General features: G+C 40.7%; 1 protein-coding gene across 3 annotated transcripts in view; it reads right to left on the bottom strand.

Moving 5' to 3' along the window:
- The window catches only part of Adcy2 (adenylate cyclase 2), a 446,582-nt gene that overhangs the window by 305,578 nt on the left and 120,497 nt on the right, over window positions 1–20,507 (bottom strand). For all 3 annotated transcript variants that reach the window (XR_015642825.1, NM_031007.3, XM_087593668.1), the window contains 1 exon segment: window positions 18,546–18,707. Coding sequence is in view for 2 of the 3 variants with exons in the window: in NM_031007.3 (NP_112269.2) it covers window positions 18,546–18,707 (162 nt within the window). In the remaining variant the exon portion in view is untranslated.

Genomic DNA, 20,507 nt, shown 5'->3' with positions numbered 1-20,507 from the left:
GTTGGTGGTTCAGACTCTGAGAGCCCCAAGGGTCCAGGTTAGTTGATTCTGTTGGTCTTCCTGTGAATTTCTATCCCCTTCTCTTGCCTGCAATCCTTCCTCCTATCTTCCGTAAGAGTCCCCAAGCTCCATCCACTGTTTAGCTGTGGGTGTCTGTATCTATCTGAGTCAGCTGCTATGTAGAGCCTCTCAGAAGATTACATGCTCCTGTCTGCAAGCATAACTGAAAATTAAGAATTAGTGCTTGAACATACAATGGCTCCCAAGTTAGGGCAGTTACTGGTTGGCTATTCTCTCAGCCTGTGCTCCCTCACCCATGCCTGCAGTTCTTATAGACAGGATCAATTTGGGGTTGAAAGTTTTTGGGTGGGTTGGTGTCTCTATCACTGGACTGGCATTCCATTCTGGATACAGGATGGCCTCTTCAGGTTCCATATCCCCAGTGTAGTGATTCATAGCTAAGGACACCCTCATTGATTCTTGGGCACATGTCCCTTACAGGCCTCTGAGTAGATGTTCAAGTATTTGAGGGCTCTTTTTTTTGTTTTTAAAAGTCCTATCCACAGAGCTGTGGATAAATCCAGTTGCATAAGTCCAGTGACCTGAATTCAGGTCCCCAAAACCCATCTAAGAGCTAGACACAGTAACAATACACTTATAATCCAATTGCTCCTGTATCAAGATAGGAAATGGGTATAGGAGAATTGCCAGAGCTCCTGGTACTGGCAAATGTAATGTAGAAAGACAACAGAGCTTGTCTGTACCAAGGTAGAAGGCAAGGCCCATACCTGACGTTGTCTGCTGACTTCTGTACACCTGTCTTGGCATGCCTACTTGAACATGGGGACATATGAACACACCCCCCACACATAAACTAGATGCCACACAGAACACACCCCATGGACACACCACACTCATTTTGATTGAAATTATTGGGATGTAGAGTTTTCTTGAAATGTGTCTGCTGGATGATGACCTGGCAATTGACATCAAATTTTAACACATTTCTATATCTGTAGTAAGAACCCAATTTAGTCAGAAAAATATTTAATAAGTTAGTTTTGAAGCCAGATAGGGTGGTGGAGCTGCCTGTGATTTTAGCATGTGGCAAGTGAAAGTAGAGAGATCAGGAATTCTAGGTTAGCCTTGGCTACGGGGGAATTTGAGGCCATCCTGGGGTATATGACACACCATCTCAAAACAAAAAAAACTAAAACAAACAATTTAGTTTTATGGAGAAATTAAACTACTCTTTAGGCTTACCTCTCAGACAATGTAATCTTAGTTGTTGCTGGACTTTTAATTGCAATTGTGCTGTTTGCTATTGAATAGTACAGTGCTAAATATCATATGATTCATTCATAACTGTCTGAGGAAATGACTACAGATGTTGTGATATGCAAAATATTTTCTTCCACCTAAAAATCTTGAACAATGGTTCTCTTGTAACTTTAAAAACTGGAAAGTTGTATTGTTATTAAAAAAATAAGACAGAGAAAAGGTTGGGGTGGCAAAGTTATAACCTGCTAAGGGGCTGTTGCTCACTGGACATGCAACCACACCCTCAGACAAAGGTCGCATATACCCACATCCCCAGTCCAATTCTGTTACTCCTCAACTTCCAGATAAGGTCATGAATCAGTTGTTCAAAGTCTTGACCCAATCATGAACTAGGACTTGGGCTCATGTTTTCTTGACTGGAGGATGAAGGCTTCTGCCATGACACATTGTGCTGCTGCAATGAAGGGAAATCATGGCCTCAGTTCTTCGAGATTTAGCAAAATTAAACTTTACAAAAGAATGCACCTTCTATAGCCATTCCTATAGGGAAAAGTAATACTTCTAAGTTCTATAGTTTGAAGCTCAAAATTTTACATACAACAGACAGGAGGTTTATAAATCCAGCAGTGGTATCTGCTGGGAGCCCAAATCTGAAGGGTCTTGCAAGGGAAACATGGGTGCCAGAGAAAGGAAAATGGACCTATTGTTAGAGCTCACTCACAGACACCCAGGTACCCAGGACATACTTGTGATCACTGCAGACTTTCTACAGGTGATACCTAAGCTTGCTCTCAAGTACCTGCTAAGTGTCAGTGCTGGAATATTCCACAAAGAGCAGAATGGCTGTAACAGAATGCAAAGGATCTATAAGGAGCTCAGATCCTAGGCCAAGGAAGGGATGGGCAGACTATAAGGCAACTGGGATTACGCTGCACAGGGCTTGTTGTTATCTCAGTTCCAACAGACTATTCTTCCAGTGGTTGAAAAGGACAAAAGGAACTGAAATGATTGTAGACTGGTTTTTGGGTGGATGTGCAATGAGGCTGAGCTATTACAAAGAGTTGGACAAAAACAAAGTGCTCAGACATACAGGAAGACTGAGAAGCAGCAATGTGCTATGGTGAACAGAGTGAGAAAACCTAAGCTTTTGAGAGGACCATCAATTGGGGAGAAAGTAAAGGGAGGAGGTAGTGGTGCCTTCCACAGACATGAGTCACAAGCTGGGGTACTGAGCTGAGTTTCGGGAGCCCCTGTTGAAGTTCTTGTGCAAGCCGACTGGAAATGAAGACACATAGTTTAATTTGAAAGGAGAGAGGAACCAATTGATTTCTAAATCACAAGTCAAAAGACCAGCAGTGAGATAGAAATCTTTACTTTGAGACATTATAAATATTAGATTTAAACCCCCTTTAAATAATAGATATGAATTTCAAGTTTGCCCCCAGGTAAACTTGAGGAGGTTTGTAATATTCCTATAAAATACCGACCTGCTCCTTGGTCTCTTCATCAAAGCTCACAGAAGCCTAGAGATTTCCCCTGAGAGAGAGTTATAGCGAGGAGGAGTAAATCATTGCAGCCTCACACTTATGTTCACCTCTCCTTTTTTAACTTGGAAAATCTTAGATGAATTTGGAAGTATATACATAAGACAATTTATGGCTACCTGATGGCATGTCACACACACACACAAAAAATCTTTGTGGCAGTTAAATAAACAGCAAAGCAGGCATTGAATGGGAAAGATGTCCAGGGTAGGATTTCAATGTCAGCAAATCATACAAAAAGGAGAAATGGCATGCTTATTCTAGGGATCTCACTGAAGGTCACCTTAGGCCAGTGTGCGCTGGAAACCCTAACTACTCTGGGAGTAGTTGGCCACACACTGAGAGGTAAAGTCCATAGTCTCTGGCCCTTGCTGGGGAAATTAGAGGTCAAAAGGTCAAACTTCCCAGGGAGAGGAGAGAAAGAGATAAAAATGGTCAAATCTTGTAGTGAATGAAGTTTGACAGGTACTTTGGCCAGAAAGGTTCTGGTGATGACTCCTAAGTTCTAGGGGATTAAGGATCTCATCAATAAAGCCCCTTTGCCTGGGCAAAAACCAAAACCAAGCTAGGCTACTCTATGAGATTTCAATGCACTGTAGGCATGAGTTGTGGTTCTTGAAGATGTCTGAAGATTCCCCGAGAAGGGGCATTCAAAACGGGGATAGTTACTTGTACCTCTTGCCACTGAACAGGCTTCACAAGAGTTTGCTGGGATGACAGGGTTACCATGCACCTCACCTGCACAAGTATGGGTTTCCAAGCTACCTCAACATTCTCCATCGAGATCCATTATTTTAATTCAAAAATTGCCAGGTGCTCTGACCCCTTAAGTGATGCTGTGGTATGGGGATACTTTTCATGAGGAGTTCCACTGTGAAGTTATCCACCCAATTGAAGCAGAAATCATCACCAGAAGACTGTATCCCTCTAAAAGTTCTAGTCTGCCTCAGAGACTGGTCTGTATTCACAAAAATCATTCCCTCTTGCCTTATTATAGGTCTAACCAAGGCTGCCTTTCACTGGCAATATTTTGAATGAAATATAAGACAATTTTTTCTAAATTGATAAGTCCAGTTTCTGCTACAATATTCTGAAAATACTGTGTATATAGGAAATTAAACTAGTGCTGTTCACTGTCTGGATAAGTGGATAAAATACTGACCCAGACATAGAAGTTATAGGGCTATATAAAAGTAAACCCCCAGCCATTCTTCCTCCTATGGGTCATGCTAACTCAATGGAGGCAGTTCAATTTCAATTCACTTTTTCTGCTGATGAGTAGCAATCCCAGATCATTGAAGTCCTATTTACACATCTCATTTTTTCAATCACCTGGTTATTCTATAATATTTTAAGTTTGGAGAGCTCAGACGACTTAAATTCCATGTAAAGATCTGGATTATCCTGAAGATAATAAGAAAGTGACTTAAACATCTGAGGAGGTTAGAATTGTTGTTGTCCTTTGTGGTAATTCAAATGAGAGTTACTCTCAGAGTCTTATCTGTTTGAATACTTAGTTGCCAATTGGTAGAAAATTCTACCAACTATTTGGAAAAAGTCTCTTGCTGTAATAAAGCATGCAACCAAGGCAACTTATAAAAGAGTTTAAGGGCTTGTGGTTTTAGAGGGTTAATGCCAATGGTCCATGGTAGATAGCATGGCAGTAGGTAGGCAGGTACGGTGTTGGAGTAGTAGCTAAGAGCTGGCATCTTAAAAACACAACCATAGGCATAAAGGGATGTTTGGGAACGGCATGGGTTTTTGAAACCTCAAAGCCCACCCTTAATGACAATGCCTCGTCCAAAAAGTCACACCTCCTAATCCTTCCCAAACAGTTCCATCAATTAGGGATCTTATGTGAGCCTATAGGGCCATTCTCATCCAAACCACTACAAGGTATGTCATGAGGTCAGGCTTTGAGGCTTAAAACACCTCTCCCTATTTCCATTGTGGATCAAGATGTGAGCTCTCAGCTGTTGTTACAGCTGTACCATCACACCTCCACTCGTCCATCATAGACCCCATGGAACCATACTCCCAACTAAACTCTTTTTCTTTTTTTTTTCCGGAGCTGGGGACCGAACCCAGGGCCTTGCACTTGCTAGGCAAGTGCTCTACCACTGAGCTAAATCCCCAACCCCCCAACTAAACTCTTTTATAAGTCATCCCGGTCATGGTGTTTTATCATGTCAATAGAAAAGTAAGTAATGAACTCATCAAATTTACCTTTAATGGATACCAGAATTAATTGTTAGATATTTAACAGCCAGCGAGGATGCTTAAGGAGGGTGAGTGTCACAAGGGAGAAATATCCATTGATTTTCATGGCTTGGTAATAGTGAAGACACTTGCTAACTATTGTGTCTCTACATTTGGTCACACATTTGTGAGCTCCATTATTCCTCATCTCAGGGTTTTAGTTACATGTATACATATTTAATGTGCCCTTTAAGTAATGGGGCAAAGTAACTTTTAAAAAACCCAAGTTCTGCCACAGAGTGTTCTTTCCAAGGTCCATGGAATATATGGCCAAAGTGGGCAAGGAAGACACAAGGACACATAAACATGCTGATTTGCTATACTCCATGAAAGGTAAGAATCAAAACAGATAACAGGTTTTACAGAAAAATGGAGTGTGGGCAACTCATTCCTCTCTCTTCCATCCCTACATCCATATCCATCAATGGTCTCTTAGGGTTGGGTACTGACACTATACCCCCACCTTAACTATACTTCTTTTCTACATAGAAGTGGGCTTGTCTTCTGGAAGACAGTGCTAAAAGGAGAGATGGAAAAAAGAGTGTTCAAAGATTAGGATCGAAGATATCTCTCTGTGCCTTAAACTACAGAACTAAAGGACTATACTCAGGAGAAGCAACCCGGGGGCTAAGATCTAAGAATAGTGTCCACTGTAAACAACTCCTTCACTCTCTTAGCATCTGCAACTTCTATCTCATCTTAGGTCACTGTCTTGGTCTCTAGTATGAGGCTCAGACATAAAATACAAAGCAGGTTCTTAAGAAGTTTTTAAAAGCTAAATATTTGAAGTTTACCACATGAAGAATACATTTCATTTCATCTTCTCTGCCTGGGAATTAACTAGAACACAGAAGAAACAGGAAACACAGAAGGCACTTATGTTTTCAATTCAAAAGGGCACAGCCTCCAACATGAGTGCGGTGAGTATCAAAGGCAAGCAAGCACCAGCGTGAAGACCAAAATAAGACACAGAAGGAGACATTCACAGAAGAGCTGACAGGCAGAGTCAGGAAAAGGAGCCTTGTTATTCAGGGTCCCATTCAGATGTATGGAGGTTGAGCCCAAAGGCTCACAGCTGCTGGTCTGTCAGTGAGAGCCTCCTGAGTTGAGAAATTCAAGAAGCTGAACTAGGAAAGGTGTGAGCAGTGAGGCACACTGATACTGAGATCTTTATCCTGGTGCCATGAGCATTTCCACTGGCCCCAGTGAACTATAATAATGATGGCAGCCAGGAGCCAGCACTTGGAAATTGGTTCCCCTTCCACTGTGGATTCTGGGGGTGGAACTCAAGTCATCATGACAGTAATTCAAGCACCCAAAATGTTCTAGCAACTTTGTGACTATGAGGAGGGCTGCCAGCCACAACATGGACAGTGTGGAGCCCATGGAGAAAGGCTACGTTGGAAGCAGAAACAGGGCTTCTGGGAGTTGGGGTGCTCACTGGATTAAGGCACTGGCCATGAAAACCTGATGATAAGTTCCACCCCAGAAAACCACAGTGAAGGAGACAGTTGACTCCTGACTGCAATACATGAGCACGGCCCATGTATGCCTACACTCAAACACTCATACCATGTACACAAATACAAATAAATTAATAATAATAATGAATTATAATAACAAAATGAAATAGAAGTATTTTTCAAGAGGATACATAAAAAGTAAGCAGGACACCATCTCTAACCTTTAAGGCAATAAAACTATAATCAGTGATATAAATGTGAAAATTACAACAAAAAGCACCTACTGTCCAAAAAAAAAAACCCATCACCAACACTAACAACAAAAGTTTTCCTAAGCAAAAAAGAAAATGTAAATCAAGTTTAAATTATGAAAAAAATAATGGTAAGGGGCATATCAAAGACTACGGGTCTTGTAATTACACAGTTGAGAAAAATATGCATTATTTGACATAAAAACAAAGCAAAGGAAAATTAAGATATTGAAGAAAAACAAAAGGAAATAACACAAACTGGAAGGCAATAAAATAATATGTACCTCAAAAATTCCCTATTTGGAGAAATAAAATAAGCAAAATATTAACTGGATTGATCTGAAGTTGGAATAAGGACAAGAGATTCATGAAGAAGTCTCTAGTCAGGGAAAAGTAAATAGAAATATTAAAAAATGAGATCATTAATAGATTCCTCAATTTGGAATGAGAAGTTGGCATTTATCAGAGAATATATTTTACCAAACAAACCTCTGTGGAGAAAGTAAGTCCAAGCAGAAACATCTTTACAGGAAAAATAGTATGATATCTCAATATCTCATTAAATCTAACATAGTCTAAGTTAGGTCTAATGCACTAAACACTGTAGTTTAAAGTTTATGAATGAGCAAGCCACGCAGAGCCAAGGGCAGTGATAGGATGTTTACTTTTGCCATTCTCAAGACAGATGCCAATTCCTTAATAACTCTCCAGCCAAACAATCAAGAAGAAAATGAGGGATAAGTATAGCATGTCTCCATAGGGATAATTATTGATTCCCAAGATCTATTCAACTATGTAAGTAGGGTCTTGCCCACACTGGGTATACAAGTGTTTTGGTAACAGTTCAAGATTCCTTCTTTAAAGAAAAGGCAAGTAATAAAACCATCTGTAAATAAAAGCAAATGGTTCCTTCCTTCCAATTATAAACTTCTCTTGGCTTAATCCTGAAGCTAATCTCTGTTTAGAAGAAGATCCGCCCTACTAAACTAAAGTTAGACCAGCTGGTCTACCTCACAGTCTTGAGGATGGAAGTTTTTCTCCTAGAGGTAGCCTGAACACCAGTTGAAAGAAAATGAGGAATTTGAATTGTAAAGTGATCACTTGACAGTGCCATTATTGTTTGTCTAGAGAAAGCAGATAAAAGGGGAAAGGTCTACTGACACCAAGACAAGACAGGAATGGTAGTAAGAAGTGTATTCATGGAGACCCATTGGGAGACCTCTCTATCTCCCTTCCTTCTCTTGACCTTTTTCTGTCCCCCTCTGTCTCCCTCCCTCTCTCCTTCCCTCCTCTTCTCCCTCCATTCCCCTTTCTCTCCCTCTTGCTCTCCCTCTATCTTCCTCCCTCTCCCTCCATCTTGTTCCAGCTCCCTCCCCATCCCCTACCAGTCTTTTTCTCTTTGTTAAGGTGGGCAAAGAGCTAAGGGCAACTGTTCAGTAGTCTTACTTATCTGACATCATGTGGCAAAATAATCATCCCACTTTCCCTATGCATGAGAAGTTTATTTACACAAGGAGGAAATACCTATAAACCCAGTTATGTTTTGTTAACTTGGTTTAATTTTCCTGTTACCATAAGTACTTTCAAAAAAGGTGTCCTCATATGCTGTGTACCACAGAGCTTAAAATGCTCACTGGTGTTGGAGAGCCAGAAAGCCAGAGGGCAATCTACAACAACAATGATAGAGAGAAGTAGATCTCAGATAACTGTGTATATGGCCACCCATGGTGAGGTTCAACAGTAGATCCCCTAATGTTATATGTGAGACATGCACGCACACGCACACATACACACATACATACACACTAGTATGTGTATGTATGTATTATGTATGTCTAATACTAGGTATACATTCAGTATAAAATTTGGGGGCAATAAGACGTTTTTTAGATCAAACCACAGGTGGTCCACTCCACCCCATTGGCAAGTTGGCACATTCACTCTGGCATTGATTCATTTCTGCCCCTTCCAGAGGTTCATTCTTGAAGCTGTCCCTGGGGGTTTTGAAAGTCATGCTCTCTGAACCTAGAGGAGCTCAGGCCCTTGGGGGTTAGCAGTCTGACTTCTTGTCAGTGAGGTGTGGACTTGGAGAACCCCAGTACCATGAAGCTTGCCATCTTGGATCTGAGGAGAGCATACTACAAAATGGATAAGCAAAATTAGACTTCATCTCAGAGGGTTTCTCACATGTGAGATCCAACTCTTTTCCTCATTCATTGATTGTGACTTGAGTCCCCAAAGTAATTTTATGTTCTATTTCTCTTAAAGTCTGTGAAACCATATAAACTAAAGTAACCCACATTGTTACTGCTATTGCTAGTTATTGAGAACAAAATACCACTCTGGCTTGATTAGTGGGCTGTTTATACACAGTGCCTGCCATTGTTATTATTTGGAACTGAATTTCTCATAGGTTTGGCTATCTAGTACCTGGAGGTCAGGTGGTGGAATTACTTTGGGATGTTGTGGGATGTTTAGGAGGTTGAGCCCAGACAGCCAAAAGAGCCTTTATAAGTCATAGCCAATCCTTTGATGATGGTATGTTCTTTGCTTCCTGGTGCCATACACTCTGCTTACTAGGAAAAACATCATGCCTCCCTGTTTTCATGATAGGCAAACTCCCTGAAGCTCCCTGAAATAACTTCTCTCCCCTGTTTCTGCCAAGTGTTGGGATCTCAGCATTGCAAACAGCAATCAATACAGTAGCCTATGTACTCAGCACCAAGGCCATCAGCCAACCCCCACCCCACTAGCCATTTCTGTTGAAACTGATCAGGTAAGAATAGAGGCTCAGGGGGCTGGGGATTTACCTGCTGTAGGAAGTTCATAAAACTTATGAGGGTCACATGTCCCTTCCCCAAGGTCGTATGCTCAGTAAAGTACTGCAAGTGAGAAGAGACTTGTAGGGCATCTTGTAGGGCAAGTTCCATAAGGAAGTCCATTGGTGTCACTTTTGTGAATCATTATCTATATGCTTTTTGTTGATGCAGCTCCTCCTGTAAATAATTCCACATCCATGGGAGGGACCCTAATGAATTCACTGGTTCCAAGGCTGGAATTGGGCAGGATTTCTTTGGTATGTGACCAGTGCCCTATATGGGAGTGAATAGGCATTTTTTCTTGTTGCCACTGGAAAATACATGCAATATTCTAAATCAGAAGTTTGGGATCCCTAGCACCAAGACTGAAGGAGAGGAAAGGAAGCAGAATTGGGTGGAGGTAGAATTTGAGCTGTAGTACAGAGATGTGATTCAGAAAATCCATGAATGCTCTGAGACTGAAGAGAAGATACATCATGGGGCCAACAGTCAATGGATGTAATACCCTTAACATGGTCAGTCTGAGAGGCATGCCACCCTCAGAAGAGCAATATGGTCCTGGGCTTCTGGTCTCTGTAGGCATTACCTAGACCCTGTGGGGGCTTACAGATGAAAGCCAACATATGACAACTTCTTTAAGTGTTGGCAGCCCATCCTTTCTGTGGGAGAAGTTGGGCACATCATCTCCATGTCTACTACACACAGGTTTACTGCAGAAGTGAGATCCAAATCCAGATCCTTCCTGATATCAAGAAACTTCTTTTGCCCAGCTTCCCATGCTCCTTGTTATATTATAATGTTAATGAACGTCAGAGAGGAATTTCTGTAATGGCAAACCCAGGCCTTAAGTCTGTCTACCAAGGTCTCTCGTCTCTCAGGAGATGTGAAGTTGAGCACCTACTCTCAGAGCTCTGTCACCAGCCTATCCAGCTTGCTGCTCTTGGAATATAGTGGGAATGCTGTATATATCTACCAATAAGCCATTATTACTAATCCTTGATGCTTTGAGTACTATGTGCCTGGTCCAGTTAAGCACTTTTTATTTATTTCCTTGTTTTATCATTTCTGCTGCCATTGGAATGAAAGATCTGACTGTGCACTCTGTCTTTCACTGAATAAAATGGGCTGAATGCTTCCTTACAATATGATCAATTAAGGGCTACCTCCTTCTCCTCTTCCTCTTCCTCTTCCTCTTCCTCTTCCTCTTCTTCCTCTTTCTCCTTCTTCCAATTGTCCCCATTTTATTATTTTTTTTAGATCATTAGGCCCATCCACAACTCCATCTTTCCAAATTATCCCCAAGAGTTATGTTCTACCCTCAAGAGGACTCCTCAGGACCATTGCAGTTTTCTTACCATGGACAAACGATGAATACACACAACAGAAGCTTCATCATGTGTGCAGGTTTTCAGGAGAGAGGGACAAATGTATAAGCCCTCACTGACAGTTCTCACCTTCTCATTCTCTTCTGTGTGTTTCAAAGAGTAATTCCCAGTGTTTTAGTAGATATCATGACTCAGCATACATCACAATGAATCAGCATACATCACAAACTACCTTTCTCCATTCAAAGCAAACCTTTGAATCACCAGAACTGCAGATATTTACAAGTATGAAACCAAAGACACATGAATTAGTAGAGACAGGAGAAAAACTACTCTAAACTTGTCAAATAAAATGCCAGTGAACGTTACAAAGCAAATTCTGATAGATCTGTCAGTGTAATGTGTGTGCAGAGAATTGTTCTCTTACAGAATGGAAGTTACACAGTCCAGAAGCTAAAACCAGTAACAGGATAGACATGGTTTACAGGTTACAATCCCATCTCGTTTTTTCAGAAAATCTATCTCTCATGTACCCTTTATCAAATGTTTAAGAACAGGAGAGTGTTCTGTTCAATACTCTCAAGACACACACACACACACACACACACACACACACACACCCCTACACACGTGATACATAAAGGTTACAGAACAAACCTAGACCTCACTCTAAAACAAGCTGCTAACTGCAAACATGAAATTTGGTCTCCAACTCTTATGTTTTCACTCTAGAAATTGCTGAAACTTTTTTAGTGTGTTTTTATGTCCTGAGGTCAGAGTGACTTGCTCATTTCTTCTGTATGCCCCATGGGTCAAGGTGGAGCTGTGTGCAGTAGGGAGGGAGAGGGGCAAGAGTAGGAGATTTACTCACATTTAACTTTATTCACATGACCTACTTTTTCATAGGACACACCTATTTTCTCATCTTCCCTATCCCAAATCCCCTTTCCTTCCAAAACCAAATGCCTTCCGATCACATAAGCAACTGTTTACTAAAACAACACATGAATTAGACTCAATCCATACCTTCGTGAAATAAACAAAAAAGTTTTCTGGTAGAAAAATAATATTTGGTATTTCTTTGAAAACAAGCAGGAGGACAGAGATTCAAATTCCTGGCAATTAGTCTCCTCTAAACCAGAAACTGGGCAGCTGGTAACCTGCTGTTTTTCCTTTGAGCTGCTCAGATTAGACCTCAAATGCAATTTAATTCCAGACTCCAATAGACACTTCCTGAATTATACTCATCTCAGTTACACAACAAATCCACATCATCATTGATTCCAGACTCTCCACAGACAATCGTCCACATTAGATGCAGTGGAAATGCTTCACGTTTTCACAACTTAAATATATTAAAGCTTCCACAGTGTCAAAGAATCCTGTACCAATTTCCCTGACATCTGAGTAATCCTGTTAGCAAACCAATAAGCAGTCCTTAGCTCATCTTCTTCCATAAATATAGATTCTCATATAACCAGCTTACTTAAATAAATCTATATTCAAATTTCCCCTCTCCCAGGGGAAAAGCTATATGAAATGAAAACTCAGAACAGGCTGTGAATACCAAGGAAGTAAAGATTCAGTAACAGTGACTAAAATTCAAATACAACATGCAGCCATGATGCATAGATAGGGATGCCTGAAGATTTCTTGTAGTTGGTTAGGCATTGTGGAAACAGTCATGTGGATCTCTAAAAGTGAAGAAAATGGAAGCCAGGCAAGATGCACATTTAAGATGCAAGAGGGCTCAGAAGACAAGCTTCAGGCTGCACCTAGACTACTAAGTGTTGGACCACTGCCCTTGTCTGTGAGGCAGGATGCTAGTTCTCCCTTCCTCTCCACTGACTCCATAACTCTCCAATCCTCAGGCCTAGGTGGTATGCAGCCAGCATAACAGGGAACAGATGTCTCATCTTGCCTTTACTGACTACATTTGCTTACTTTGGTTTAAAGGTAAGCAAAAATGACTCCTTGCTTTCAGCTTTTAGAAATTGTAATCAAACACCTATTATCCAATAAGTAAGAGCAAAATTATTTTCTAGTTAATTGTGAAATGCTAAAAGTTTATGATAGTTATACTAAAATGATCGTGTAAAAATAGGACAACATAAAAACTTTTCCTCAGATTCCTGATGTTTTGTAGTTTCTTCCTGTTAATTATTAAAGGAGTCTAGAATGTGGTCATAATCACAGAGTTCATAAAAATTCATGAAAAAAAGGAAAAGGTTATTTGAAACACATTAGGAAAAGAAAGTGAAAATAATTTTAAGAACACATTCACAAATAGAGTGAATTAGTGATCAATAGAAACTCATCTCTTCCTCCCACACAAATAGTGATGCATTCAAATTTTGATCCTTCTTTGTCCCCACTTTTCTCCTGCCCATTCTGATTTCTTTCTTCTTTCCTAGATATTGCAGTCATAGGAGCAGCCTCACATGGATAGATCCTCAGATCCTAGAGAGTAGACAGATTTGTAGAGAAGAAGCTGGGCATGGTGATATCTGATGTGTGAGACTGGTTTTACAAGGAAACTACGAATCATTGAAGCTATTATTTTTGCAAGAGTTGGTCAAAAAACGCACATGTGTGGTGGCTGAAATGTGACCAGCAGCTTCCTGACTTCCATAGTCCTACTGCTGTGTCTTTCTCCATTATGGTGGATCATATCTCCTTTGGGACTGTAAGCCAAAATACACCCTTTCTCCTCTAACTTAATTTTTAAGAATATTTTATTACAGCAATGGAAAATTATCTTAATAGTAGCATTATAACAACAAATTCAACTGTAAATCTGTAGGCCTCACATTGGTATGATGATGTCCCAATAGTAAAACCAAACAAAATCAAAAACTACCCAATGCCTAGATATTACCTCTAAACCTTTTCTACTACAAAGAAGCAGAGGATAGAGTCTGTAGCTCACTTGTTAGAGTGCTGACTGAGCATGTAATCAAACCCTGTTTTGTGTGGTATACACTTTAAATGCCAACACTTAGGGATTATGAGGCAGGAGGATGAGAAGTTCAAGTCATTCTCAGTTATGGACAGTTCAAGGCCAACCAGTCTTGTCAAATAAAATAAATTAATGAATAAATAAATATGTAAAGAAGCAGAGATCCTTAATTTTAGACGTAGCTAGGGCCAAATAAGATGAGCCTGAAACCTCTTATTGTAGAAGACAGAAGAGTTCTGAGAAGAGGGTGTTCCCAGAAGGCTAAATTTGGCCTGGAGATGCTCCCACAACAGATATGCTTTAACACTTATTAAATAAAGTAGGAAATACAGCACCATATGGATGTAAATAATAAAAAAAGTCAAGAGCTGAAAAATAGAATGCATGGCTCACTGTAAGTTCCATTCTGCAAAGCAAGTATCATCAACTAAGATGCATGTACTAATGTCACAGTGCTTGACCTCAATGGGCTCACACTGAGTAGAGCTCAGCACCTCTTCCAGAACTCCGGGGCCTGCAGTCACTCTAGTCCTTAACAAAGATGGAAACCAGAATCTGTTCACAGGAGACATTAAACTCACATTAAAAGACATTCACTTGCAGTGGTCCTGTCATCTTCAAGGTATGACCACCATGAACACCAAAGAGTGAGCGAGGAAGGTTCTAGACTGAAGTGCAGGCAACTTATAGCATATTGCCATGAAAGATTCTGACCCCACCCACTCCAAAGAACAATGGTGAGAAGGGAGCAGGTCTGGGGCCTAAGGATCATGGATCTCCAGAGACTGACAGGTGCTTATATAAGAGACTGGAACTGCAGGCAAACATTGAGGTGAGAGGGCATCGTATTGGTTAGTGGTTAACTTGCTTTTAAGTGGTTTAAGGAGAAAATGCTTCTCTGTATTGAATTCCTGACTTACTGAGAACTTTGTGATTATTTCAATATAAGCATTACAACATGCATGTAGGGTTATACTTTATGTTTCTCATGTTTTAGGTGGTACTTTCTATAAATATCAATTAAGTAAATTTCCTCTATCATGGCATAAGAATGCTTTGAGGCAAATGCTGGCTAAATGAACTTCCTAAGAGCATTAACTCTGATAGAAAACATTGAAGAGGAGTGGATTTCTCTTCAGTCAGTATTTCACTTAACAGACAAGTAAGATGACCTCAGTAGGTTCTCCACCCCATAGAGGCATGGTAATACAAAATTCTTAGAATGAATATGGGCTAAGCATATTTTTCTCCTCTGCTAATGGCTTAGTTCAGTGCTTCTCAACATTTCCAATGCTGTGGCCCCTTAATACAGTCCCTCATGTTGTGGTGATCCCCAGCCATAAAGTTATTTCTTGCTACTTCATTACTGTAATTCCGATACAGTTATGAATTATAATGTGTGTGTATGTATGTGTATGTGTATGGAGAACCATCTGGGACATAAAACCTTTCTTTACACTTGATCAGTATCTGACATATTACATAGTACTTTTTGAGCACTACATCACAGTGATCTAACCAGCAGATGTACAGCATTCTAATTTATAAGTATTGTGCATCAAAAGAATTCAAGGAAGTGCTTTTTCTTTACCCACAATCCCATGGTAATTTTAGCTTATATTTCCAGCAGTGGTCGAGCATAATAAAGCTCCTCCTTCATACTTCTTTACACAAGAACCCACCCTTTAAAAACACATTTTCCATTCATTTATTTATTTATTCACTTTACATCTCAATCACAGCCCCCCTCCTAGTGCCCTTCTCAAAGCCGTTAAGGGTCCCAGTTAGTTGACTGTGTCTTCTTGTGGAGTCTCTATCCCCTCAGGTTTCTCAATCCTTCCCCAACTCTCCCATAAGACTTCCCTAGTTCCATCTAATGTTTGGCTGTATACACTGAGCCAACCCAATTTTGAATCCATCACTGCATTCTTCTTCGTTGGCTCTTGGAATCAAGGAATTATTGAAGACGTCAGAAATGGACTACAGGGTCTTTTTTCTTTCCAGTGTTATTGTTACATGAAATATTATAGCATTAAGAACACTTAAAGTTATTTATACAATTCCACAATTATCTTCCCTCTGGCTGCCAGCCAGCATATTTTCCTATAAGTTTTGGGAAACAAGTTTAAAAAAAATACATCTTTTTATATACTACTTTTTCCAATTTCCTTCTCTAATAAATGTAACAATGCATCAAAAAACAATTCAATACAATATGCAATGACTTAAAATACACCTACTTCTTCATAGACGATGGCCTTTCCCTCTTTATGTAATTGTTTTACTGTTATAAGAGCAATTAAAGCCTCTGTTCCAACATGCAATACTCCATTTCCTCATGAAGGAGGCAGAGAGATTGGTAAGAGTGTCCCAGTATGTACCCAGTGGAAATCTCCACCATACAGCTGCCACAAAGCATGAAACATCCAAGGGGCCTGTTGTCAGGGTGTGGATGAAGACAACTTCATCCACAGTTTGTATTTAGAATGTAAACGGGCTGAATGGATTCTCTGCTTCCTTCTGCATACAGCTTCCTGTATACAGCTGAGCTTCCTGGGGCAGCAGTCAGCACAGTATGACCTTGATAGGAAAAAATGGAAATCTTTCCTGGGATGCAGAGGGCAGCATGAAATGCAGAGCAGAGGAGCAAGCTGGGGTGGAACCTACACACAGAAGTTTCTGGAATGTTTTCATTCTTTCATAGGATCATCTTTCCCTTGAATGCCAGGGGAGCTGTATGCAGTTGGGGTTTTGGGAAACTGAGTGAAAGAGCACTAATGAAAGGAACGAGCATTATGTCTCACACACAACATGTGTAGTGGCAGGTATGTAAACTTGTCTGATAAATAATCATTGTACAGTGTGTTCACATATGCATCCATTACACTGTGCACCTTGAATGTATCTAGTCTTTATTTGCCCATCTGATTTAGTCAGGGTTTGTATGCCTGCACAAAACATCATGACCAAGAAGCAAGTCGGGGAGGAAAGGGTTTATTCAACTTACACTTCTACACTGCTGTTTATTACCACAGGAAGTCAGAATAGGAACTCACACAGGCCAGGAACTTGGAGGCAGGAGCTGATGCAGAGGCCATGGAGGGATGCTACTTACTGGCTTGCTTCCCCTGGCTTGCTCAGCTTGCTTTCTTATAGAACCCAAGACTACCAGCCCAGGGATGGCACTACCCACAAGAGGCTGGATCCTCCCCCTAGATCACTGAGAAAATGCCTTACAGCTGGATCTCATGGAGGCATTTCCTCAAGAGAGGCTCCCTTCTCTGTGATAACTCCAGCTGTGTCACACAAAACCAGTCAGTACACCATCTGACACTCTAAAGTGTTATACTTCACCTTCATCTACTTGAATAAGTGCTGGCTAGCCTCTGTGCAGCAGCAGGTGGTACAGTCCCTGTACACACAGTAAAGCTGAAGACTATCACCTTTGCTCTTACTGCGGAAAGAGGTTGCTATTACACCTTGAATTTCATATTGACCTCAAATGCTCTTGTATTGAAGAATGGGTTGCAAAACAAGCTCAGGTGAGTGGGTAAAAAGAGTTCTAACTTCATGAATGGATTTATAAACCACTGATTGGGCAAGGGTAAATGGGTTGTTAGGGCCTGTGCCTTCTCAGAGAAGTTGGTCACCGTGAGGACATGCCTTTGAAGATATATTTGTCCCCCAGACCCTTCTTCACTGTCTATTCTTCCTGACTACCAGGAAGTTAGTCATCTGCATTCACTCCATGAACACCTACCTGGTTTCTCTCCCTCCACAGAAGTCACGTTGGCCATATCTAAAATGCCTCTGCTTGTAGTCAGGATGCAGCTCGGCAATAAGAGGAATACCTGGTACTCCAAAGCTCTGGTTCAAGTCTATCATGCCCCAAGATTAAATAATGCCTTCTGTTGGCACACTGCTCATCACACTGAATCCTTAGTACATTTTATGCTGTGGACATATTTGTTGTGACTAACCCAAGACAGCAAAATAAAACATACATTTTTCTCATTAAAAAAAGGGATACTGTTAGGAAGAACTCCAAATCACCAACCCGTGTTTATGGATACACATAATAGGAAATCAAATAGCTTTTAAAATGCTTTTAACTAATTAAATAGAATGGCTTCCTGAAATATCACTTATTAGCAATGCACAAATTTGCTGCTGTAGCATTTTAAAGAACTCTGCTTTTTAATGTTCATAGATCTGCCAGAAGAATGAGAAATTGAAGTTTTTTTCAATACCCTGTAAAAAGAGATGTTGGGGGTGACTTATGCTTCTAATTATATGATGTTTCATACTAAAAGTCCTAAAAATTATAATCCATAATAAGATTCAATGCATATCTTTGCTTCCAAAATTACATCACTACTCAGCAATCAGCAAAATTATATATATATATATATATACATATATATGTATATATATATATATCTCCCCACCCAATTATCCTGTGAACATTAATCTCATTCCCACTAATGGCTAAGTGACTATTGTCCCTACTGGTAGAGGAGGACAGGATTCAGCAGCCCTTGCAGACCATGAAAAGGAGCAGTCAACAAACCCACCCTGGCAGCTCTAACCGATGTTTGGAAGAGCTCTGAAAGGCCAGTGGGTCCCATAAGGAAGGGCACTCACCTGCCAGAACAGGTGCTCCTTGGCCCCTGGTGTTGCAGACAGGTAGACGCTCAGCACTATCGTATGAGATGAAGATGTGAGGATGCTGGCAATGATGGCATCTCGCATGTTGAAGGGAAGCATGGTATATACCACAAAGATGATGAAGAGGAAGAATGACACCTGTGGAAGGAAGAAAAACATGGAGGGTCAGAAAATCCCAGTTTACCTTCCATTAAAGGAGGTGGGAAACAACATGCTCATTTGAGAAACGACATCATCACAAAATAGAGTTGAACAAACACTGGATTGTAACAGGGAACTACGTCTAGGCTTAATGCAGGAAGCACTTGCTGTGGAAGTGTGAGGAGGACCCAAGGCTGAATACTTGGAACCACATAAATCTGGATGTGGTAGTCACTGACTCATGAGATAGGAAGTGAACACTTGGAAGATACTGAGAGGCCTTCAGGGCAACTAGTCTGGTGTGGGTAGTGGAAATAAACGCTTAGACCCTGTGTTAGAGTGGAAGGCAAAATACAACACCTGAGATTGTTCTCTGTCCTCCATATTTGTTGTAGCACATACACAGATATTCATATACACAGATTAAAGGGGGAGGGGAGAAAAAAGTAGCTTGCTGTTGTGATGGAGAACCAGTTTCTTGTGTGGAACTTCAGATTTTAGGAAACAGATTACTGCATACATGAGTATATATACGCATGCATGCTGTATACAAGGGGCACTTGTGTGAAAGAGCAAAACCAGTCTCACATCACTGAGGCTTGGAGTCCTTGCTTCTCAGTTGGCAGAGGTAGACGTATAGAGCTTGGGTGCAGATGGTCCAGCTCTTGTGGAACAGTTTAGTGCTCTCGGGCAAAGACGTTAAACATAGAATGACCCTCTGATCCCACGGTTTCACTCGGTAGCATGGTATTTCAAATCTATGCATGTACATAGTAATCACAGGATTTGCATATCAATTAAAAGATGAGAACACAGATACCCAGCAGTGGGTGGATATCACCTGTCATTCACGTACCAGAATGTGATTCATGAATAGCATGCATTAAAGCTTTGGCTGTGGATGAACCTCAAAGACTCCACATTCTATGATACCCTTTATATAAACTATGTGTGGTTGGTAAATCCAGAGAGAGGAAGCAGATGCTGATGACCTGGTTGGCAAGGTCTGTGAGAAGGCCTGTGAGGCAGATGAAGCACAGAGGTTGCAAAGCAATTGTAGGCTTCCCTTAAATGCTGGGAAGGCATTTGAGTAGGACATTGCCCAATATTGAGAATGTACTGAATGTCACTGTATTCTTCACCTTAAAATGGCTAACATATTTTATGAATCTCACTTTTATAAAAACAATCAATACAAAACCACTTAGAGAAACTTTGAGAATGGAAATGAAAATGCTTACTTACTGGATAATAAAACAAGAGCATTTTCATTGCAAACAAGTCCAAGATAGAGGAGCAAGAGGGAGAATATAAGCATGTGGTAACTATAGCCAGAGAGCCTGAGGTCACAGGCCTCAGGGGAGAGAGCAGCATATAACCACAATATCTTAGGCCATTTGAAGAGGACACAGGGACTCGCTCAGCTGGATGAACATGCACAGATCACCACAGCTGTTCTGGTGCATGTTTTCTGTGAATTTCCAAGTGTGAGATGACCACCAGGCTCTGCTGCCTACAGACTAAAGAAAATGCAGGCCGGAGAGTGGCAGGCTTCATCTTCTCTTGCCCATTTTGCATATTTATAATATTGAAGTCTTGTCTACCTCCATGCTGTGGTTCCAGGGTGGCACCTTACAAGCTGTCTTTGTATTACTGTCACACTTGCAAGACTACACAGAAAACAAGAGGTTCACAGCCTAAAACTAACTGTGAATTCCTAAAACACATCCTTTTATTTTCTTCAGGACATTCTAAGCAGGACATCTATTCATTCCTCAAAAAAAAAATGGATGGGCT

This window comes from Rattus norvegicus, chromosome 1, assembly GCF_021556685.1.
Source record: "Rattus norvegicus strain SHRSP/BbbUtx chromosome 1, alternate assembly SHRSP_T2T, whole genome shotgun sequence".
NCBI lineage: Eukaryota > Metazoa > Chordata > Mammalia > Rodentia > Muridae > Rattus > Rattus norvegicus.
The sequence above is the reverse complement of the archived record's forward strand: the minus strand, read 5'-3'. Positions and strand labels throughout refer to the sequence as shown.